The 24,164-nt window shown below is 33.1% G+C and overlaps 2 protein-coding genes across 2 annotated transcripts; one reads left to right on the top strand and one right to left on the bottom strand.

Moving 5' to 3' along the window:
• The first annotated feature begins 9,359 nt into the window (after positions 1–9,359).
• LOC129317985 (alpha carbonic anhydrase 4-like) lies at positions 9,360–11,569 on the top strand. Its single transcript, XM_054962447.1, has 7 exons — positions 9,360–9,563; positions 9,915–10,132; positions 10,283–10,389; positions 10,465–10,567; positions 10,785–10,943; positions 11,039–11,092; positions 11,359–11,569. Exons 1-7 carry the CDS (start codon positions 9,464–9,466, stop codon positions 11,431–11,433), a joined length of 816 nt encoding a protein of 271 aa, XP_054818422.1. The 5' UTR covers positions 9,360–9,463; the 3' UTR covers positions 11,434–11,569.
• Positions 11,570–11,687: 118 nt separating this feature from the next.
• LOC129317977 (calcium-binding protein CBP-like) lies at positions 11,688–15,943 on the bottom strand. The gene is made up of 5 exons (XM_054962438.1): positions 15,385–15,943; positions 12,680–12,726; positions 12,425–12,600; positions 12,278–12,296; positions 11,688–11,993 (listed from the first exon to the last, which is right to left on the bottom strand). Exons 1-5 carry the CDS (start codon positions 15,863–15,865, stop codon positions 11,889–11,891), a joined length of 828 nt encoding a protein of 275 aa, XP_054818413.1. The 5' UTR covers positions 15,866–15,943; the 3' UTR covers positions 11,688–11,888.
• Between the last annotated feature and the right edge of the window lie 8,221 nt (positions 15,944–24,164).

The raw sequence follows: 24,164 nt of genomic DNA, 5'->3' as shown, positions 1-24,164 counted from the left end.
TAAACAAGCTAAATATGGCTTTTTAAAAATAAAAAATAACAATGAGAGTATAAAATATAATCATTTGAAGCTAAAAGTGTTAAGATTAGAAGATTGAAAAGATTTTTTATAAAATTAAAAAATTAAATTAAAACCTTGTCTAAATTTAAAGGATGAAAAGTATACTTTAATTGTTAATTTAAAAAAAATTATGTATAGATCCCGTGAAGCAAATTTATTCACAAGCAAGTCCTGTGAAATTAGAAACCACAATCAAATCTCTTAAACCTGAATGTAATTTGAAATTAAATTGTAAAGATAGTAACACACGTATTAAATATACACTACATCGATCGAATAATTAATTTACAAATACTTTATTAGCAATTTATAACTATAATTTTAACTTTGTATAATTATAACTTCGCATATCTAATAATTAAATAATCATGTGTTATTAAGAAAATTTAACATTAACTGTTTACAATAACTTTATCAGTAATTTATAATTATAACTTTAATTTTTTACAATCGTAACTTCACATATTTAATAGTTAAATTGATCAGTCTAATTTAATTAATGAATATATGAAGTTACAACTGTAAAAAGTTGAAGTTACAGTTATGAATTACTAATGAAGTAGTTGTAAATTATTTGACCGATGCAATGTATATATGTTTAATAAAGGTATTATTATCTTTTTTATCCAAATTTTAAATTACACTCAAATCTCAATTGACCTAATTGTAGTTTCTAAATTTTATGGAACCTGTTTGTAAATAAATCAGTTCATGAGACTTACATGTAATTTTTCCTTTTTATTATGATAAATTTTTTAAATATAATTTAATTATTTGTTATCATTGTTTTTTATTTAATTTGTTTTATTTTACTTTTAAACATGATTTTTTATTTTAAAATTAAAATTATTTTATTGCAATATATTTTATTATTTTTTCATAAAAATTATAAATGGGTTATCTTGCAAATTGGTAGGCTCAGTTTAAATGGTATGAGCTAAAACTGGCTTGCATCTAGCTAAGGTTCAAATTACGCAACCTAACCCATCACTCTTTCATGGGGTTAGACCTAAAAGTGTTCGCAGGTTTGATTTGATTTGGTTTTGAGAAAAAATTAGGTCAAACCAAACTAATCGATTCACTATAATTTGAGACCTATTCAATCTTTTTCTCTAATCAATTTGGTTTGGTTTTTAAGTAATTTGATTCGATTTGATTTAAATCTGGATCAGGTTTAATTTTTTTTAATGAGATATTCTTCGTAATCACTAATATATATTCATGTTTACCAATAATTTTTAATTATTAACTATTTTCTACAATGAAAAAATCTCCTGAACACAAAAGAATATTTTCTTAAACAATTAATTAGCATATTTAACTATTAAAAAATAATATATTGTCTTTAAAACACTTGATTATAAAATTAAAAAATTGCCCTAAATAATTATAAATGACATTTAACTAATTATAACTTATCTTTACTCATGATTTACAACTAACTAAATTTAAAAAAGGGAAAAAAATTTGACAAATTCATAAAAATATACTCCCTCTGTTCAAAATTGTAAGGCATTTTTTAAGGAGTTGGATATTCAAAAAATGTAAGTAAGGCATTTTTGGTCTTTCAAGGTATAATCATTGTCTTTTTTTCAAAAATACCCCAATTAATAATAACTTTATATTTATTGTTGAGTATTTAATAAGGGTAAATATGAAAAAATAGGGTTAATTTAAAAGTAGGTAACTACCTTATTAAGAGTGAGATTCGGTTAAAAATGTCTTATATTTTTTAACGGAAGGAGTATATATAATAAATATAATAAGACTTGGTTCAGTTTAGTTCAAGTTTCTAGAAGCAAAAACCTAAACCAATCAATTTTGCCAAGAGAAAAACTAAACCGAACCTCATTTGTAATTGGTTTTTATCTGTTCATGTCGGTTTGGTTCGATGTGATCAATTTGAATTAGTTTTAAACACCTTTAGTTAGACCCACAAGCTCAACTCATATTGCCAATTTTAACTGAGATTAAGAAAATACTATAGTATAATAGAAAAAGTCATTGGGATTATGAGCCTATACATTTATCTAACATGTCAAGTTTAGATACAAGTGGGTATAGATTAATAAAAAATGAACTAAATTATGATAAAACTGTATTACATGATGAGTTGATGAGGTTGCTTCAAAACCTAACTTTCAAGAAAAAGAAGATTTATGATTTTTATATGTCATCAAATTTGATAAATACAATGATATTTTTTTCCTTGTATGGGTGGTATTGGGAAGACATATGTTTAAAGGAATCTTTCTACTTCATTGAGATCTAAAGGTAAAATAGACTTCAATGCATCATCAAGCATAATAACTTATCTAATGTTTTTCGGAGGACAAATAATTCACTCACATTTTTATATTCCTCTTCTTGTGAATGAAGATACTATATGTGGCACGAAATAGTGGAGCAGCTTAATTGAATTACTAGCTTACATGTCATTGATTATACATGATAAGACATTTTGTCTTAAAGCTCTTGACAAATACTTAAAAGTCAAATAGCATGTTGGTTAATGATCTTCCTTCTTGAAGAAAAGTTGTTGCATTTGGTGGAGACTTCAAGTAAATACAGCCTTCTTGTTATTCCAAGTATAATGTCATCTTCAACATTACCAAACACACAGAACACTAAATATGGAACAATGTTATGATGACCGAGATTATATTAACCTCATAAATAGTTATCATAACTTAAGAGTTAAAAACATTTAAGCAAAACGATATCCTTAACAAACTTATTTAAAAGATCATTTGAGCTTAAACTATAATTTAAAACTAAATAAATTAGACAACGGAAGCATAGGGAATTCATTATACTACAAAATAATAAGCAACAATATATTTTTAGTCATATAGGCACAGTGCGCCACGACGCAGTGCATTGTCCACAGCAGTAGACTACACAAAGGGAAACGCCCCTCTTTATGCCTCACGCCATAGCATGATGGACAACGTGTCACGGCGCGTGACAATTGTCGTGACAGTTTTCTCGGCCAACTTCCGGAGCATATCATTTCACCATCTGAACACTGAGCGATTCAAGTGTCCACACATAAATCTTAGAGCGCCTGGTTATGGCACTAGACTCACACCTAAACATTGAATCAAATGAGATTTGGACACTCGAACCAAAAATAGCTCATTTTCTTTCAAAAATTACAACCAAGGTGCCTAAACCTTCAAACCAAGTGCTAATAACTGTGAAACCATTTGAACCAACTTAAATAGACCATAAACAACCTATTTAAGCATTCAAATTTCAACTACAATAGTCTAAATAAGATTTGGCCACTAAAACTCCAATTTCAACATAAATTTCATTAGGGGTAACAATTTTTCATAAACAATCAAATGGCCAATCTAATACATAAATCAAAACAAAACCAATACTTACACTAGTATCTCGACCTCTTATAACTACTACAACACAGACACAACAAACCCAAGCCGAGATACCTACAAATAACAATAAAATTCATGCAAATGTGTAACAAAATTGTGTAAGTCCTAAGTTGGCATATGCATATAATATTCATTACAAACTCAAAATAAATGAAAGGACTATACAACTGCAAGCTAGTTCCCTCGATGCTCCGTTGCGCCTTCCTTTCTCTTGCCCCTATCAGAGCCTTCACCTATAAAATGTAACAACGGGTGAGTTAAGGACTCGGTAACCAAATAATCTAATCGACTACTCGTGTGTGAGAACAGTCGATGTATGTGTAAAGTGGCATGGTAAATCAAATAACATGTCTCGTAAATTCACACATATGGTTATAGTATGATATGCATGATCAATACACCACCTTATACCCTTCTTATGTCTTTCGACTAAATTTGTGGGCTAACAATTTGATAGGACTAAGTCCATGTGACTGGATTGGTCCAAACTCACTATCAGTAAAAGGCAGCTTTGGCCAAGAGTGCCTTCATCCACTGTGGACCACATATTCCCCCTGTCCATAATTACTAGAGGTGTCAATGCACAATCTACTACTTGTAGTACCAAGACTTCCAAACAATATAATATTGAGTACATAGACCTTTACAGTGCTAATGTACTATATAGATTTCTGAACAATATTTCGGCAACACACTAGGGTAAACTCCTACCCTCTCATAATGATCATGCCAACATGCCTAATGCATCCAATACATACTCATAACATATCAATGATCACAATTGCTCACTTCCACATAAACTATAGAATTTCATAAATAGTTATGTATAAAAATAGCATTTATTCTTCAAATGCTAAGACATTAAAATAACTTTTCATTCCACTTCACGTAACTTCATAATCATAATTTTATATTATTATCAGGCTATTATCAAACCAAAACATTACTTTTAAATATAACACACTACTATCCAAACACATAAAAAGAGATTCGACAATTCGGTTATCTCAACTCTTTTATCACTGAAAGAGCTATTGTGGTCAACCAACGACTCCACACACGTCCTCTAACACCACAATGCTTGATCAAAAGTTAATCTACACAATTAAATCCTTAATTGTCAAATTCCTACACTAATTATCTCATTTTATAGTACAACTAGGAGTACCTGTTATGCTCAAAACATCAATTTAGCCCTAACAATCCTTCCACACTCTACATTAACCCTATTTAACACCCCCAACATATAAAAAATAACATTACATTATTCATACTGCTCTTAATCATTCAATTTTTACCAGGTTTCGTCCAAACCCTAACCAACAACTCTAAATCACTATTTAATCATAAAAATTTAGGTTTAAAGGCTTGATTTAACTTCCCAAGGCCTTAACCAAGACAATGGATTTAGCCATTACCCAAGAAAATACAAAATCAAAGCCCCACGATACTCAAATCATCAGAAAGTTTGAATATAAGGAGAAGGTGAAGTGGATTAAACTTACCTAAAACTAAATCTTGCTCCAAATATTTCCAAAGTGACCTAAAGGTTGAGCCCTAATACCAACCAGTCATCTTCCATCGTCTCTTTGCATTCTTTTTATCCCACTTATCATTTTGTGTTTGATTTTATGAGTAGATAAATGTAGATTTTGCACGTGCGCTGTGGTGCATTGGCTCGTCCACTACTGCGCATGGCATAAGAAACCCCAGACTCGCTTTGGGTCTTTCTCCGTACCATGGCTCGCTCAAATTCTAATTTAGCCCTCTTATAAGGCCGTCCAATAATTCATAAGCTCAGTTAGTCTCCCAAAACATCATTAATTAAAAATTCACTTAATTTGACTAAAATACCCTTATAAATATTGAAAATTCTCAAAGTTAAAATTTAGGATGCTACACCCAATAGGTCAAGAGAAGACATCTTTTTTGCCATTAACTCTTTATTTTTAGACAATTATCAACTTCTTACACTAACAACAAGCATGAGTCATGCAGCGGCATACGTCTTATAGTTACACGAGCTATAAAATATGTATTAAGACCTGAGAAATGTTTGGATAAACTACAAGGACGAAAGTATATATGCCATGTATTGCTATGCATCTATTTGCTTTGAGGTTGCAACTTACTATAAAAAGGAGGCAGTTTTTCATCGTACTAGCCTTTGCAATGGCTATTAAGAGTCAAAACTAGAGCTTGTATTATTCTATTTTGTACATGCCTCATCCTATTTTCACCCATGGCCAGTTATATATTGCTGTTTCTCATGCCTAAAATATAAAGGGTTTAAAGATATTAGTTCATAATGAGGATGGTCATTACAGATATATAACTTTTAATGTTGTTTATAAAGAAACCTTTGATAATTTGATATAAATAATTATAAATTTTTGTTAATCTACTTTCCATTGCATCTAGTTACATAGTATGCATTTGCTTTTCACCATTCGCTTTACTTTAATGTGCATATTTAATATTAATGATCATAAGATTGACATGACATTAATGGGCTCTCATTTCCATCGCCAAGCCTGCTCTTGGGCCCATATCAATTTCCTTAAGCCCATGTCTTGGCCCAAAACTTCAACCATCAGTGACCTCACACCCAACTCCAAGCCCAACGTCTCCCGCGAGCTCCAGGTCCCCGCTTGCCTCTCAAGAATTATAAATCCATGAGCATGAAGTTTAGTCAACAACTTCCTTTGTTCCTTTCCCGCTGGAAAGGGCGACTAAACTCTACACCCTGTAAAGACGTGACAGTAGTAATATAAGCATTCTGTGTGCATGTGTCTGTTTAAATTGCAAATCAGTTAATATAGTGTTAAATAGTAGCTTCATTATTTAGCATCGTTTTTTTATTAAATATATGAATTATGTAAATCTCAACTTAAAATTGGAGTATCCCTGCCAGGGACTGTACCAGGAAAAAAAATGATTGAAGGGCGCGGATGGTAAAAATATAATTATAGTTAATAGATATTTGATTAATATCATAATAAAAAATATTGAAAATTGAAAATAATGACCACGGAACAGTTGTCAAGTATATCTATTTAAGGGGTTAAAATATTAAAGAGTATATACAAATAATATTAAGGAAAAATTAAATTTCTATTGAAGATATATTTATATGCGTGCATTATATACCTATTAAAAAATTATTAAATTACCTTTGCTGGGAAATAGTATTAAATAGTTTATTTCAGAAAATAGGAAGAAGAAGGATGTATCTATTGCCATGAAAAATGAAAGAAATACAGCAAGAGGAAAGAAGAAAAAGAAAACGTTGAAAATCCAGAGCCTGACTTATTAGTCTAATATTCTTCGGTATAATCATTGCCGCAGCTGGCATACGATACCTGCTACGTATTGACACGTGCTTTCGAATAATTTATGCTCTGCCGTTTCATTACATTGTTGTTTGTCAAAAATTGGTAGGTCGAGTCATCTTAGGGGCTCTCTCTATGTGTATATGTGTTTTTTTTTTTTTTTTTGGGGTGGGGGGGATCACTTCTTAGCATCAATACCTCCCAGCCTAATTACGGACCAGTGTTTCAATTTTGTAAGCACGTGCTTCAACAAAAATAATAAAAAATCATCAATCATCAAATGTATAGTATAAAATTAATAAAGTATAGAACATAAATAAAACTTATAATGAAATACATTATTTATCAAGTCACAGTAAATAACATTGCGCGCGCGGACAGTCATTGGATTTGGCGGACCACTTACGTTGGCTACTTAATTATAGCTAGACGACAGAATATAAAAAATACAAACGGTCGGAATAAACTTTCATCTCAAAACACGCATGCATGCAACAGTTCATGCATATATAGAGGAAAATCCTTGAGTGCAAAATATAACTATATACATGCACGTACATTCTCCATTAACTCCCACAGTCCGGGCCATTGAATTAACTCCCCTATTAACTTCAGGCCAAAAAAGAAAAAAAGAATATTCCCATATTAACTGGCTATTGACTCTCATGACATGTAATCACAACGCGTGCGTTGCATGCAGCAGAAAAACTGTAATCTAATTAAAGATTCAAGCACGCTTTTTATGGGATTCTCTTAGATTAATCACGCACAAGCTTCCTAAATTTCAGTACAAAGGGAAGAATAACTTCTCTGGGCCTCGGGCCCCTGGCAGAGAGGAAAGAATAACTCATATTGCTGCGACACGTAGATCATAAGTGCGTGCTTTCAGGAATTTTGGGTCACACTAAGAAGAAAGGCACAAAACGTACGTGAAAAGGGATAATTGTTCTCTTTTTACTTTTTACTGTTAATGTCGATGCCGTGACACCTGTTTTTGTCACAATAATCCATAATCGATTATCTGTCCTTAACACTGTCTCCTTTCTTTGTCAAAAAGCATACATTACGATGCCGTTTTTGTACCTGCTTGGATAAACATTTATAATCGATTGTGTGTCCCTAATTAAACCAAGGTTTTGGTTAAAAAGAATCCAAACGCCTCTTCTAATTTTGGCCCAAAGTGGTTATATTAGATAACTTTAATTCTGAGCAAAGCCTCCATAATTTCTGGTTGACATACAGTCACGCGTCCAAATTAACTGCGAATTAATCGCGGTTTAAGACTCTTCGGTGTACTTTTGACTAGTAACTGTAAATCTTTAATCTTATTTTCTGATTAGTTGAGTTGAAGAGTTGGAGGCAGGTTAATACTGATGTTTGAGTTATTTGTTATTTATGAGTATTAATTCGCATTTAGTAACGAATTTTCTACTATTCAATCTCCGTAAATGATAATTTATCAGCAACTATTTGTCTTCCCTTGCCGGGGATGCTTATTATCTTTGACATCTATGACATTTTCCCCCTCCAACGTCACTTTCTTCTCTTTTTGTAAACTCTGTAATCAAACAAAAAACTATATATGCAATCATATATACAACCTCTGGATAAAACACGAGCTCCATAGAAAACTATCTTTTTTTTTTTTTTAGCCAGACCATATAAAACTCTATCCACACAACAATAAAAACAATTAAAATAAATTAACTAAATGACTGGTCTCTCACACTGTGATTAAATAAAGTTTGAAATTCTCGTGAAAGGAATTGCCATTGAAGAATACCTAAGGCAATAAAAAATAATTTAAAATAACATAGAATACGAGTAGCTTAATAGATTGACAGTTGATATATATTTAAAAATTTCTAAAAATAATTACATTCCTTTCCCCCAAGATTTTAGTGAAAGGAAAAAAAATCAACGATGACGTGCCATCTATTGTGCTTGAAGCTACTTGTATGGCAGACATTTTTTATTTAAAAATTACCAATTAACACACAGCATAATATTCAAAAAATGGAGAAATTTTTAAGTAAACTTGATGCACCATATCATCTATAATCCATCCAATAAAAATTAATTATGATATTAATGATAGTATGTAAAAAAAATTTAAAAATTTAAAAAAATTATATTGAATAAATATAACTTTTGATTCCTATACTTTACTCGCGTTTTATTTTTTATCTTTATATATATTTTTTAAATATTTTAGATTTTTATACTTTTATTTTTTATTATTTTTGAACCTTCTATAAGCAAAGTGTAGAGACTTGAAAAAATATAAAATAATAAAAAATAAAAATGTAAGGACTTAAAATATTAAAAAAAATATAAGAATTAAAATAAAATGTAAGTGAAGTACAAAAATTAAAAAGTTATGTTTATCTTATTGTACTATAAATATGAAATTATTAAAAATAATGAAGACAAAAAATGTACTATTCTCTTGGCGAAAAAGGAAACAGCTAATTGTTATAATTTTAATTTTAATTTTAATGTCAGTAAATAGCAGCGGCCAGAGATTTTAGGCACTGGCCACTCCCCTGCAGCCCCAAAGCACTACGAAGGAAGATTCGTGTACCTAATCCCTATATATATGTGTGTATATGGACACGATCCTCACAATATTTTTGCCTATCCGTGTTCGTCGCACAATCAACAATAAGCATGGCCCCCCTTTCTTTCACCAAATCTCTCTCATTCGTCCTCATTCTCATTCTATGCTCCTCTCCCGTCCTACTGGCCGATCATTCTGAAGAAGAAGTTGGTATGATCCCTCTTTCAGACTACATTTTCTGTTTTTGACGTCTATTTGAAATTTAGGTTCAAAATAATGGCATTCAAGTTATGCAGATCAAGCGCGATTTTCTCACAAAGCTTCGATTCCTGTTTTGCTTTTGTAGACAGACCAAAATTCGCTCACATGTCGTAGTTAACACATTTTCCTTACCCTGCCAATATTTATCTTTTCTTGTTTGTTTATCAATGCACAAAGACGAGACAGATACTTAATTGTACCTGGACAATGCCTTCCTCGTGAAATCTTGTGCAGCGGGTTCCTTTTGGTTTGTTTTATTTCTGTGAGTGGAATTTCATTTGGTGTTTGGACTTTGGACAGAGGATGAACACCCATTCCTTTACGAAGAGGGAACTGGGAAAGGGCCAGAACGCTGGGGAAGTCTTAAGCCAGAATGGAAACTTTGTGGTACTGGGAAATTGCAATCTCCGATTGATCTTCTGGACGAAAGGGTCCAGGTTTTTCCAAACTTGGGCAAACTTAAAAGAGATTACAAACCTGCTCCAGCTACCATCAAGAACAGGGGTCACGACATTATGGTAGCCTCATCTCCATTCTACTTAATTAATACACATTTCTCCATCGAGAATAACTCTTGCAGAGTTTTAGATATCTATTTAGTCATCAGGCTGTTCAAAAGAATTATGGTGTGTCGATGATGTGTTAATTGCTGTACTTGGTATTGGCAGGTCCATTGGAAGGGATATGCAGGTCAGATTAACATAAATGGAACTTATTACAAACTAGTGCAGTGCCATTGGCATGTACCTTCAGAGCATACGGTGAAGGAAAAAAGGTCGGTTTGTTAATTATAAAAAACAGTCTCATCAGGGCTCTTCATGTGTTATATCCACTCAAATTTGATTTGCAGGTTTAACCTGGAGCTCCATGCAGTTCATGAATCAGATGATGGAAGGTTGGCTGTTATTGGAATTTTATATGAATATGGCCGCCCAGATCCTTTGCTTTCGAAGGTTTGACATGTTTCTTCTTGTCTGTATCTACTCCTAGGAATTAATATATGCATCCACTGCTAACCTGTATAATACACGACATTCTACTGAAATTGACACACCCGTGTAAAAACAAAACATGATGCTTATTTAGCTACGTATATGTAATTCCTTAAACAGGTTGGGTATGATCGTGACTAGGTTATTGATTTGCAGTTCGTTTTTTCTTTTCTGGCAGCTGATTCCCCACGTAAAGTCAATTGGCGAGGAAGAAAGAGATTTGGGAATACTAAACCCTGGAGACATTAAGTTTGGAAGCAGGAAGTATTATAGATACCTTGGCTCTATTACAGTCCCACCTTGCACTGAAGGTGTCGTCTGGACTATAGTGAAAAAGGTTCATTGCTTTCACACCATTGTTTAAACTACGCATGTTTTTAACTTTTTAATCACACTCCTGTTGTATTTATACGCTGTGTTTGTTCATCGCAGGTGAGGACAGCCTCAAGGGAGCAGATCAAAGAATTGAGAGATGCTGTTAATGATGTAAGCAAATCAGACAGCTTCTCTGCTCCTTTTTTTTTATTCTTTATTAAAAGAGTCGTCTCTTATAAACTTGAAGATTAAGAATTACTACTTTGTTCGGAAGTACCCAAAAAAACAAAAAAAAGCTGCTTCGGAAACTCCCAAGTTAGCTAATAGAATTCGCGCCACGGGATTAAAATCAAAGGCGGCTAAAAATTCTGAAATTTTCCTTGAGACTTGGGCAGCTTTCTGATTCTTGTAATTTACAAGTTTATGGCGTGAAACAGGGTTTCGAGAAAAATTCAAGGCCTACGCAGGAACTAGACGGAAGACCAGTTTGGCTATATACCAAGGGACCGTAAATATATGTGCGCGCGCGCGTGCTCTAAAGATAGAGAGGGAAGTGAACTTCTTCCGTGACGTTCTTGGATGGACAACAAATAAACCATTTTGTTATGATTTACAGCCTCCCACCATTGTCAAGTTATTCAGTTGAATCGGAGATACAGTCACATTTTGTGCAGATCAAGCGTATATCTAGTGTTGTATCGTATAATTTTTTTTTTTCAAAGAAGAAAGCTTTCATTAATTTGAAAAATCGGCATCATATGGTTGATTTATCATGATAATGATAGCAATTTGATAACGATAGCAAATGATAGAGAAGGTAATTTTTACAAAACAAAGTAGTGCTCCATGCAAACTGCTATAGAGCATGAGATCCTATCACTATCTCGGAACTTGCTTACTTACAAGGAAAGGTACATGATATTTAAGAAGCCAGGTACTAGCAATCACAAAGGCAAACCGTTATTCTCTAAGCAATCAGGAATGGCAGAACAGTCAGCATGAAGGACTCATAGCTGAATGTTGCAGAACCAGAGTAATTGGTATCCTTCTCCTTGAACTTTTCGGTTAGTCCCTGCAAGTCGCATCATTCAAAGTAAGACCTTTTTAGATAACCATTTAATTGGCCGATTATGTGACGTTCCATTTGGTTTTAATCAAGGAATTGGATTCCATTCAATATAGGAATAAGCTCACGTACAAAATATTAAATATAAGATTACTTCCTTATTTTATCAAATTAATCATGTTACTAACTGACCAAACAACAAGAGTATATTATCAACGAAGAACGAGATTTTTCAAGAAATCGTTTTATTTGAAAGTGAGATTAAAATGAAATGTGATTAGGGAGCTCACCTTAACGGTAAGACAGCACCTGCATTAGCAAACACGGGAAACAAGGGAAAAATCAGTCCTAAGGGGATCGTATATACAAAATTTCTCAAGGATGGTATGCATATATTCAACAAAAAAAGGGACGAAGTACATGTAGCGAAATCATACTCAATGAAATTGTCATATTCGATAGCCTTGCTTTTTCCACCAGTTTTGTCAAACTTGGAGACGAGCAAATCCAATACCACAGGTGACACAGCAAACCCCATGCTCAGTAGAGCATCTCTCAACTCAGATGAATCAATTTTGGCACTCCTGTCCTTGTCAAATCTCTCAAAGACGGACTGAAACAAATAACAATTCGGAATGTGAGAAAAAGGGGCATGGAAAATTTCAAATTGAGATTGACTGAGACGAAAGTACCCTCCAGTTTTGAAGATTGTAATATAAAGAAGTGAATTCTTTTGGTCCTGCATTAAAATGACCAGAGAAAACAGAAGATGTAAATGAATTGCAGCTCCAAATAGCAGATGGATAATATAAGGACTAGGTCCGGAGATGAAACGCATGCAAAACAAGGACCGAGGCCATATGGCTACTCAGCTCACTCCATCTTTTGGGTTGGGTTTTAGCCATCACTTGTTCTAGTTGGGGACAAAGCCTAGTATATTTTGGCATCTCCATAAGCTTTATCCAGTGAGAAGTATGGAACAGCCGCCTATATATTATTTCAAAGAGATGGTAGGAATTGAACCCTTACTCACAATCCTCCACATTAATTTTTAATTACAGCTCACTGCACAGCCAGATCTAACTCGACATGCATCAAAACAAATATCACAATCATCATTAAATATCTAAAAAGCGATAATCTAGTGGCAAAACCAATGAGCTGCCAAACCGACCATATGCCTTAACTCTTTAAGTTTTAGGGAAAATCACACCTAGGTCCTCCATGACAACCGCAACTACCAGTAAAATGACCTATTTGTGCTGATTAAATTCTTATCGCGATCGTCTTCCCCACCAGCACCATTTTTTCCCTTCCCTCCATCAATGGCATGAAGTAAAGGAAAATTTGAACCCACGAAGCACCTTGTAAGAGGAGGGGCATCATGACAATAACTAAAACAGTACCAGAAACCCAAACCTTTAAAAAAAAAAAAAAAAGGCTAAAAAAAGCAGGGCTTATTTGACAACCTGTGTTGAGACCAATTTTTTATTCTTTCAAACAAAACAAAACAAAAAATCTATTTGGTAACATATTTTTTAAAAAAAGTTTTGAAAAACAAAAAAAAATTATTTCAGAGAATAAAAAAAACAGAAACATCTTTTAAATATTTTGAGATTATTATTTTAAAAATAAAGGAGAAAACAAAAATCACCTATTTTCATAATTTTCTTTTTTTTGAAATATGTTTTATAAAACACTAATTTTCAAAACAATAAAATAAAAATAATTTCAACCAACCCCAAAGAGTCCTTTCAACTTTCCGTTTGATGCAATAAATGCAGATTGAAATTTGAACAGAACTAACAACCCCTCTTTCCCAACCCCATGATCCACAAATGCTGCCTCCTTAAAATTGAATCCTGTACCCTCCCTCCTTAAATTAATGTTCCCAACTTCCTTACTTGATCGGTTGTTGTCAAATTTAATGCCACTTCTTCAATGCCACCCATATTTCCTGCACCTCTCGCCCCTTACCTTCTTTAAAACTCCCCCCCCCCCCTTCTTCTCCATTCATGGCGTGACAGTGAGACCAGCTTGTTTGAATCATTTCATCCTTCTCTGGGTTTTACTTTCAGTGTCAAGTGTTCGACCTGTGGTTGAGAAACAAGTGAGGGCAAACATGGCGACCAAAGGGAGTCAACTTCTGTCCATTGGCTTCACCTCCTGTAAAATCTGAACTGTTTGTACTTTTAAGAATTATCAAATTTAATTTAACCATCTAGAACAGTATATTATTTTTACAAAGAAGGAAACCTAACTCCCAGCCAAATGGGGCTAAGGGGACCCAGTCCAGTAAGGGCAAATAAGGTTATTTTGCTTGCAAACTTATTCACACATGAGAACCAAGAAACTGCAAAAGAACTTATTGCTGATAGTTACATTTGTTGTGGAGACCTGGGTGTGATTTTCCCGTAGTTTTAATTGTAACAGCGTAACGCAACGCGTGGATTCTATTCCAGCCATAGTAAATGGAGGCCCCATATATACAGCTCCCACAAAAGCCAAAACCAAAAAAGAGAGTCAATATATCAATATCTATATAAAACACTGCTTACAGACTTACAGTTACAAATTACAAGCCATTGATATTTCAGCTCAGCATAAATTTTATATTTTATATAAATATAAATATATTATTATAAAGGGGAGGTGTTTATTTAGATAAAACTTAAAAGCTAAAGAGGCTTTTCTTTTGAGCGAAATAAAAGCTAAAGATGTTTAGTTGATGACAAATCCGCGTAATTTATGCAAGGTGACCCTTTACAAGAGCAGTCCCCGGACCATTTTTTCAGGGCGGTAAGAAAAGCAGATAACGCGCTATTATCCAAAAGCACAAAAAATAAAGAAGGAAAAACACAGCTTTAGGAAAGCAGATAACGCGCTATTATCCAAAAGTACAAAAAATAAAGAAGGAAAAACACAGCTTTAGGTTACATTTGCTCGCGTTTTATTTTTATCCTTACACCTTTTTTAAGTGGGAAGTTAAAACAACAAAAATAAAAATATAAGAATTTAAAATAAAAAAAATACAGGAATTAACAACAAAAAACGGGCAAAAGTGCCGAGACCAAAAATTATATTTTTGAAAGAAAAAAACGCGCAAAGCACAAAACAAGGGCATTTTTTAACATTTCACATGCAGTTGCCGGCTGACCGAAGTAAGGACTCGCACCACCGCCACGTGTCCAGATTGAGACACGCCGCATCCACCGGGCATCTTCTATTCTGACGATCCCCTGGGTGGGCGAGGCCGCAAAATTTAGCACCGCATGCCGGAAAAATTCTCCCCCGGCTTAATTTATCAGAACATTTACTATCCCCGGTCCGAATTCCACAAAACACAGTTCCCTAACCAATTGGGGAAAAACAAGATAAAATGCGAGATAGAGAGTACCAATCTTCCTGATGTTGGTGTTGGTAAAGTGATACATGAGAAGATGGACAGTCCTCAGGCTGAAGCTCTGACTGTAGGAAGAAAGCGCCATCTGCAATTCCTTGTCGTCGATCAATCCACTGCCGTCTTGATCTGCAATTTGGAAGCAGGCAATGACACTGGGATCAGTGCCAGGAGGGAACGCCGACGGTACCAACGTCGCGAAAGGGCTAGGGTACGAAGGCTCCGACGCCGGCGGGTAGCCTCCACCGCTGCTGCCATGGGTTTGGAAATTATCCTTTGGGGGTTTCTGACCAGGTGGTGCGTAGGGTGCAGCATAGGGAGCCGCTGCCGGAGCATAAGGGTTACCTTGGCCATGTGGTGGTGGAGCTGCACCGTATGGATTGGCGGAATAGGGTGGCGCCGAGCCATAGGGATGGCCTGATGGCGGCGCCCCGTAACCGTATCCGTAACCAGGGGGCTTGTTTGGGTACTCAGACATGATGAGGCGGTGAGGAAAAAGCTGGGAGAGACTTCGTTTACAATGATGGCTGGCTCAAAAAACCTCTACCTCGGCATTCTAGGCGGATTGACGTTTTCTAAGCCCTAAGCTTTGCTAGTTATTACAATCAAGCCATTTGACAATGATGCCAAGTAGCGTGGTCAAATTAAAGACAGCTGGCAACCACGGAAGAGTTATCGTACTAGAGAGGGAGGGAGCAAATTTAAAAAGAAAAATTTTGAAACCCAAAAAGTTTGAAAAAGGTCAATGAATCCTACAAATTTTAACACCTTTTTCTTTCATAATATATAAGATTAAATAATTTAAAATGTTAAAAATGAAGTTGACAGTTAAATAATCAAAAAAATCTCTTGATAAAATTTTTTTATCCAAACTTATTAGAATATATGGAAAGTCATATGCAGAAAAATTTATTTAAAAGATAATTTTTGAATTAACAACATTGCCTTCTTCATCATGCAATAGATTATGAATGATCTAAAGCTTCAATTCAAGATTAACCAATTAAACAATAATAGCATCAAATATGAAGCTAAATAGAGTCCTCCTGAACTTGGTTAGGCTAGACTCAACATGAATGACTCTGTCAATATTTATCGTGCTGCTTCATGTGGAGGCATAATTAGAGATGACAAGGGTAAATGGATTAAGGGATTCTCCAAGAACCTTGGTTATTACCTTACCATTACAACTAAGCTCTATGTAATTTTAAAAGGTCTCAAACTTTATTGGAATGAGAAACTCACTAAAATTAATGTCCACTCCGATCCCCTAAAAGTATTATCGCTCATTAACAATGGATGTTATGACTCCCACCTCCTCTCTGTGATTGTCAAAAACATTGGAGATCTCTCCATGAGAGATTAAATTATTACTTTTGATTGCGTCTACAGGTAAGCAAACAGCTACACTAACCTTTTGGCTCACAAGACTCTTTATGAAGATTTTAATACATTTATCTTAATCAACTCGCCTCACAATTGCATAAGCCCCATGGCTTCTGATATGACTAGACCTTAGTCTTTTTGCACGATTTTCTCGTCGCCTTATATTAAAAAAAAATTTAGTGAGTGATTCTTGACTAAACAAAATGAAAAAGAACATTCCTAAATTTATGAAATTTTATTGAAGGACCTTATGGATTTTTGTTTGAATTTGTGATGAAAATGACAAAATTTTCCTCATTTAAATGAACAACATAAACAACTTGTTTATTTTCATGCTGTATGTTCTTTATTTACTTATGAAATGTTGTTTATTTTCCTACTTTACTTGTTTATAGTCCTACTTTCACTTAATTTTATTCCAAGGTCATAAACAAGTGAAGTAGGTAAAACAATAATTGTTTATAAGTAAATAAACAGCATACAATATGAAAACAAATAAGTCGTCTTATCATGAAACCAACATTTAAAATGAAATTAAGTGAAATTATGACTATAAACAAGTCATTTATATTGTTCATTTAAATGAGGGCAATTTTATCATTTCAGTTGCAAATTCAAACGAAAATCCATACGGGCCATTCAGTGAAATTTCAAAAATTCAAGGGTCCTCTTTTTCATTATCTTGGGTCAAGGGTCTTTCACTCAAAAATTTTTAATTTAAAACATCTTCAACAAGAACAAAAGATGCAGGGGTGGTTGTGTTGAAGAGCTTCTTCCTCACACTTGATTTATTGATCAAAAGGTTTAGAGTGCCATGCAATGTGGAAAAATTACAGATCTAGGAAAGTACTTGTCTACGACAGTCCTATCTAAAATCAATTATGCTGTGTTTTAGTTTTTTATCAAACAAATTCAATGGTAAAACTTGTGACAAGCTTACAAATTAAGAAACAAGGAGATCACAAATATGGATCTTTGAAAATTATAAATAATCATACAGGATCATAAAATTTTGAAATTAAATTTTAAGACTATTCCCTTTTTTTTTACAATTAACAAATTTTTGTTTTGACTCAAGTAGCCCTCTACTCTCTCTTATTTGAGAGGATCTCTTCCTTTACAAGGTTAAGCTTCAATTCTTTGGTCCTTACAATTCTCTTTCAATTTGGAACCTTTGTGATGCCACCTTTGGTTTGACATCACCTACGACATACCCCTGATAGTAACCCTCAGCAATCCAAGAGATTGCATATGAATTTACAAGAGTATGTTTAATGCAGGATCTATGAGAGTACTATGAGAGAGATACCAACAAGAAGAGAGGAGTTGATTAAGTTGTTTTAGAAGGAAAGGGACGCGAGAGAAGGAAAGTAGCACATGAACTCGATAGTATGGTTGGCGTTATTGAAGATGTGGAGGCCTTTGTGTGAAACCCAGTGATGCATTCGGGGACTTTATTGGACTTTCCCCTCCTTGATAATGCAAATTCTGATGATATTTTAAAGAGAACATGGCAATCAAGGACCTTTATATGAAATTTATATTAGTCGAGAATGAGATATTGTTAAAACTTGAATGAACTATTGTTAATTTAGAATTAGTTATTGGTAAAACTTGAGTGGATGTTTGTTGATAGAAGACTAACCCGGATCCACAAGTATTCATTCAAGTTTTGACAATAATTGATCTTTGACAGATAAAAATTTCATATTAACGTCTTTGATTACTATTTTCCTTGTTTTGAACTTCTATTGAAATACCACCTTCATTACCTCAACACATAACCACAACCTCTGTAGTAATTTGAGATTAACCCACATTAATTACCATTCTATAATGAAATACTTTAACTGTAGTTATAAAAAGATTAATTATGGTATAAAAGAAAAGACTAGTTTAAAGGTTTACAATGGTTAATGTAACATCCTGGAGAATTTAACCCCTAATTAGTTGAATAAATGAGGATTAATGAAGTAAATTAACATGGTGTATGGTTACAGAGAGCTAATGGGTGTTTTGAATTGTCATTTCAGCCTTAGGATTGAGTGCGAAGCAAAGTCAGGCTACTTGAGCATCAAAAAGTGAGAAAAACAAAGAGAAAATGCTTAAAAGATTGAAGTATTGGAAGTGTTTTGAAGTTTTTAAACACCAGAAGTAAGTTTCCTAAGCTTGAACCTCTCTTTCTCTTGTATATTTCTTTATGATGGGAGTTAGAGTTTGGTTGAAAAAGATAATTTTTAGTTCATAAAGGCTATAGGTCCGAATCCATTGACTTAAATAAATTTATTGAAATTTGTTGAGTTATGTAAACCTAACATTTATAACTCTATATGTTTTTAGTTGGTTAAGGGCTATAAATGGATGAAAATCCATTATTATTGAAATGGTTGGAGCAATGTGACTTTATTAATAATTATTTAGGAGTTCAATAGAGTTAATGAAAGTTAGAAGAAGCTAAGAAATCCTGTGAGTACCTTTATATGTTAAGGGTATGAATCTTAAGGATGAAGAAATGTTGAACTAGATAGTAAAAGTTAGGCAAAAAGGAATATTGATGAATTATATTGTGACTAATTATAGAGTAATCGCATTTGGCACCATTCAAACTTCGTGAAAGCTTTGGGAGTATGAAATTGAAGGGTAAATCTTTAATTTCTCAAATGTTTGAGGTAACTAGAGAAATTCTTTCTTATACTTTTGTGTGTTAATTAGTTTATTGAGTTACATTCGATGATTGAAATGTGTGAAATTAAATGAAATATTAGTATGTCATGACTCACTTGAAGTCCACTATGATGATCTTGTAAAGTTCAATGATGAGTTTTTCAATTGAAGTTAAATGATGTGATTCGCAAATGAAATTCAATTATTGTTGTCATGAGGAGTTCAATAACTTAAAAAATGAAAAGTTAAATGAAATAGTATGTTGTGGAGTCCTATGATGTGTTATTAGCGATTCAATGAATGTGTAGATGAGGAGTTCGATGAGAAAAGTAAAGTGGAGTTCAATGATTTGATTTTATGAGTTAATGTATTTTTCATGTGTAAGATTAATGCAATAATGATGTTATGCTTGCTTGGACATTAAGTAATTGCATACTTTAAAATGTTGCATTATTATATGTCGCATGATCTTGAAAGGCGGGGGTTTGTCTAGGAAGGAAAGTAGGAAACTAAATCTACATGGTAAGGCTTCCATCAAAGCTTGATTGTTAGTCTGGATTTATTATTCATATTGTCCCACTTGTTCGATGAGGGACTCAAACCTAACTAATTTACCACTTGTTCAACGAGGAAGCTAGTCTAAGGAGAATGTCATCTCATAATGGGAGAAATGGGAAAATTCGTGACCCGTAAGTGAGTTAGAAAACTTTAGTCAAGTAACCTCTCATGCATGTTTAGTTAGGGTAATCTCAATGTATAGATGATCCCAATATGTCATAGCTCGCGGTTTCATGTCAGAGGTATAAGGAGAATATAAAAAATGTGTGATCATGCATATAGTGATAAAAGGGCATATAATTGTTCATATTATGACTCTAGTTAAACAAATCATGTGATTAGTCCTATTTCTATATAGAATTGTATTGCTAAATCATTATTTCATGAGCATGTGTCATTATGAATGAGAATTTTAAATTTATACTCTTGAACATGTTAAATGATTTGAAATTCAATATCCTTGACACTTGCATTTAAATTAATTAACATGCATTAGCATAAGTTAGATGGATCTTAGTTATTAAGTAGTTGTACTCAACCATTATTTTAAATATTATAGGAACTAACTCATCGAGACGTGAATGAGGGAAACAGATCGAGGCTTAGGACTTTGATCTTAATAATTAGTAGGCCTCATTTGTTTTTATTATTATTATGTGTATAACTTAAATGATGCTGCCAACTAGGGTTATGCAAGTTTTCGGGCTTACTTGCATTAGAAGGTTGTTAAACTATATTGCGTATTTTGGACTCTAGGGTGTATATGTACTGATTGAGAAAGATACTATAGGGCCAAAATACTAGTGCAAATAAGAAGTTAGTAAGATTGTGATTATTGTAGGTTGATATGATGATTTATAAATTTAAGGCTCCCCCTTATGTCTTTGTAAGCAATGGGTTGAGCATTGAAAATGTGTTTTATGAGTTATGTTTGTGTTGTGGTGTAACATCTTAATTTTTAATTCCCTAATTAACTAAACTTAATTATGATAATTGAGTATAATTGTAATGGTGTGTTGTCAGAAAGGTCTAATAATCATATTTGATTGTGTTTCAGCCCTAAAGGTGGGTCTGGTATTAAGTTGGGCCCCTCAGGTATCGAAAAGAGAAGAAAATAAAGATATAGTGTTGTTGTGCCACAAACACTTCAAATGCAGAATGAAGACCTCTCTATGCCATGCACCACGGTACATTAAGACTTTACCACGACGCGTGGTCATTTTTTGCAATTTATTAGACATGAAACTGAGTCAAAAATAGAGACAAAGAAGGAGAAAATAGAAGAGGCACACCAAGCTCTGCTAAGGTTTATTCTTGGATGACATTGGGAGTGTTTTGGAAGCTACAAACACTCATAGTAAGTATCATACCTTTTAGTCTCCTATTTTCTTCTATATTATAAGGTTTATGGTTAGAGTTTGATAGTAGAAGATGATTTTCAGTCCATATGAGTTATAAGTCCAAATCTATTAACACAAATGCCGTTAATGAGAGTATATTAGAGTATCTAAATCTAGGTATAATAAATTTTGGTGTCTTGGATGTTGGAAGAGTGTGATGCCATTAATGGGAGTTTAATGACTCGTTAATGTTAATGAAAACTAAAGATAATTAATAAACTTAATGGGTAGGCCCAAATGTAAGTAATGTGGACATTGGGTAATCTATAAAGGGAAGATTAGGGTTGAAATGTGTGAGATTGGCAATGTTAATGAAAATTAACTTAGTAAATTATAGATTTAGCTCTTGGACACCTATTTAGTTTGAGAATTTAAGTTTGGAAGCTATTATATTGAAAGGTAAATCTTTGACCTTTTAAATGTAAGTAATGTAGACATTGGGTAATCTATAAAGGGAAGATTAGAGTTGAAATGTGTGAGATTGGCAATGTTAATGAAAATTAACTTAGTAAATTATAGATTTAGCTCTTGGACACCTATTTGGCTTGAGAATTCAAGTTTGGAAGCTATTATATTGAAAGGTAAATCTTTGACCTTTTAAAAGTTTGAGGTAACTGGGGAAACCCTATTTTAAATAGTTATTTATTAATTATAATATAAAGTGAATTATGTGTTAAACATGTAAATTTTAACTTGCGAATGAGTACATCATGCAATAAAATCTTATATTTATCTAAACACTTTAATATGTATTAAACATGCTAAAGAGATTACAAAATGAGTTTTAAGTTGTAAAAGTGATATTCGAGAGTGAATTTCATGTTTATAATGCATTTGAATGAATAGTGGATAATGATCTTGATAAAGATGAGTGATTGAGATTGAAAATGCTGTGTTTATGTGCTATAAGAGAAATGAAACTTGATGCTTACTTAGGTAGCGCACGGTTGTGAGCCCAACGTGATTATTGTGATAATGAATAAATGAAAATGTGAAAATGAGTTAGTATCATTTATGGCATGATTAGTTGCCTAAGGATTAGGAGTAGAGAAAAATTCATATGGTATTTTGATTGCCTTTCTATGTACATAGGTATAGCCTTGTCCCATAGTTTGTTGAGGGACTAGAACTTAGCTACGTCTACCAGTTCAATAAGGATAATGGCTTAAGGTACGAGACACCCTAGAGATTTAAGAGTAGAGAAAGCCGTGGTCTAAGAGTAAGTCATCTAATCATTAACGATGTCATACCTCACAATTGGTGAGTTTGGGTAGTCCAGTCACACGGATGGGTCCCTATTCAATGTTACAGCCCACGGTTTCATTCTGAGAAAATAAAAAAGGTATAAGGTTGGTTGATTATTGCCTATGAAAAAATATATGACGTGTCACATATATTGAGTTATGGCAAGTCGTGTAGTTAATGGTTCATAGTCACACGTCTAAAAACATTGTGATAATGCACCTAATGTATGTGAGATAAAGATGATATAAAATAAGTAATGATAAGTTATAATGTGTGTGTAGGCATGTTTTAAGTACTTGGTTTCATATGGATGTGTTTGATTTACAATTGATATATAACTGTATATGGTAGGTTTTACCTTGATTACTAATTAGCTAGACTCACCCTTTTTATTCAGCACTTTTTAAGCTTTAACTCTAGTGCTGAGAGGGACAAAGCTACTGAGGCCTAGAAATCTGTGTATTCATTTAGCATGGCTCTTGTATCTATTTATTTTATGTAATAGCATATGGTTGCTAATTATAGGTTGCATATAGTTGTACTTGTACTATTTTGTTATTACAAATATCTGAATTGTATTTTGGGTCATGAGTATTTATTTATTAAGAAACATATATGTTAATAGGGCCAAAATACTAGTGCTAGTGTAGGAATGATGTTTTAAACAAGTTAAAATGGCTTTTGATGCAATGCAATGGTAATTGCCTCTCCTTTTTGTTTTTGATAAAAAGGGGTTGAAGAATGATTTTATGTTATACTGGTATGTAAGTGCGTATGATGTGTTGTATTGATAGTTTTAGGTCCAATGGAAATAGTTCAGGTGTTGAGAAAGGCTTTTGGCACTTGTTATGGGTTTTAAATACCTTTATTATGTGAAAGTTGTGAAAAGTAATCAAAATATGTTTGGGCATCTAACTTCATGTGTGACTTGTTTTGGAAGTGAAACCCATGCTATTAGTTAGTTTATAAAAAGAACTTTTTGTAAACACTAGATAATGTTATTTGGATGTCGGATAGAGAATAAAAAAACATTAAAACTTTTCCCAATTTTGCTATCAAATGGTAGCAGAATCTGCTGATATTTTGTGCAACAGGCTATAGCCGGTAATTTGGGCGAGCCAGACTTATTCAAATTAAACTTATAGTATTTTACCTCTTTTAAAAAGCTCGTATAGCCAAGTCCGGCCCTAACACCTTCGGGCTTTGGGCTTATTCAGGCTGGCCCGAATACCTGAAACTTTTTAAAAGTATTTTTTCTTTATTTTTTGAATCAATTTTAATTTTTAAATAATTTTATTAAGCGTAAAATATTATCTTAATTTTAAAATAAAAAAATAAAAAATAACTTATTAATTTTATATTTAAGTAGCTCTATTATTATTTTATTGTATTATGTATAATTTATTCATTAATATTTTCTTTACTTGTAAATTAATGTCTTTGTTGTTTAAATATTGCTCTTATCATAGTCATATATAAATAATTTATATATTTTAATTAAATTATATTATTTTAATTATGATT

Source organism: Prosopis cineraria, unplaced genomic scaffold (assembly GCF_029017545.1).
Source record: "Prosopis cineraria cultivar Desert tree isolate PC_DT_omini unplaced genomic scaffold, ASM2901754v1 PC1, whole genome shotgun sequence".
Taxonomy (NCBI): Eukaryota; Viridiplantae; Streptophyta; class Magnoliopsida; order Fabales; family Fabaceae; genus Prosopis; species Prosopis cineraria.
The sequence above is the reverse complement of the archived record's forward strand: the minus strand, read 5'-3'. Positions and strand labels throughout refer to the sequence as shown.

Bases quoted from the DNA above. Each gene is read 5' to 3' on its own strand.
- LOC129317985 (XM_054962447.1), top strand. From the start codon at position 9,464: ATGGCCCCCCTTTCTTTCACCAAATCTCTCTCATTCGTCCTCATTCTC. The intron at 9,564-9,914 runs GTATGATCCCTC...GACTTTGGACAG, and splicing joins TCATTCTGAAGAAGAAGTTG to AGGATGAACACCCATTCCTT. The intron at 10,568-10,784 runs GTTTGACATGTT...CTTTTCTGGCAG, and splicing joins CAGATCCTTTGCTTTCGAAG to CTGATTCCCCACGTAAAGTC.
- LOC129317977 (XM_054962438.1), bottom strand. From the start codon at position 15,865: ATGTCTGAGTACCCAAACAAGCCCCCTGGTTACGGATACGGTTACGGG. The intron at 12,727-15,384 runs GTACTCTCTATC...ATTTTAATGCAG, and splicing joins CACCAACATCAGGAAGATTG to GACCAAAAGAATTCACTTCT. The intron at 12,601-12,679 runs GTACTTTCGTCT...TATTTGTTTCAG, and splicing joins ACAATCTTCAAAACTGGAGG to TCCGTCTTTGAGAGATTTGA.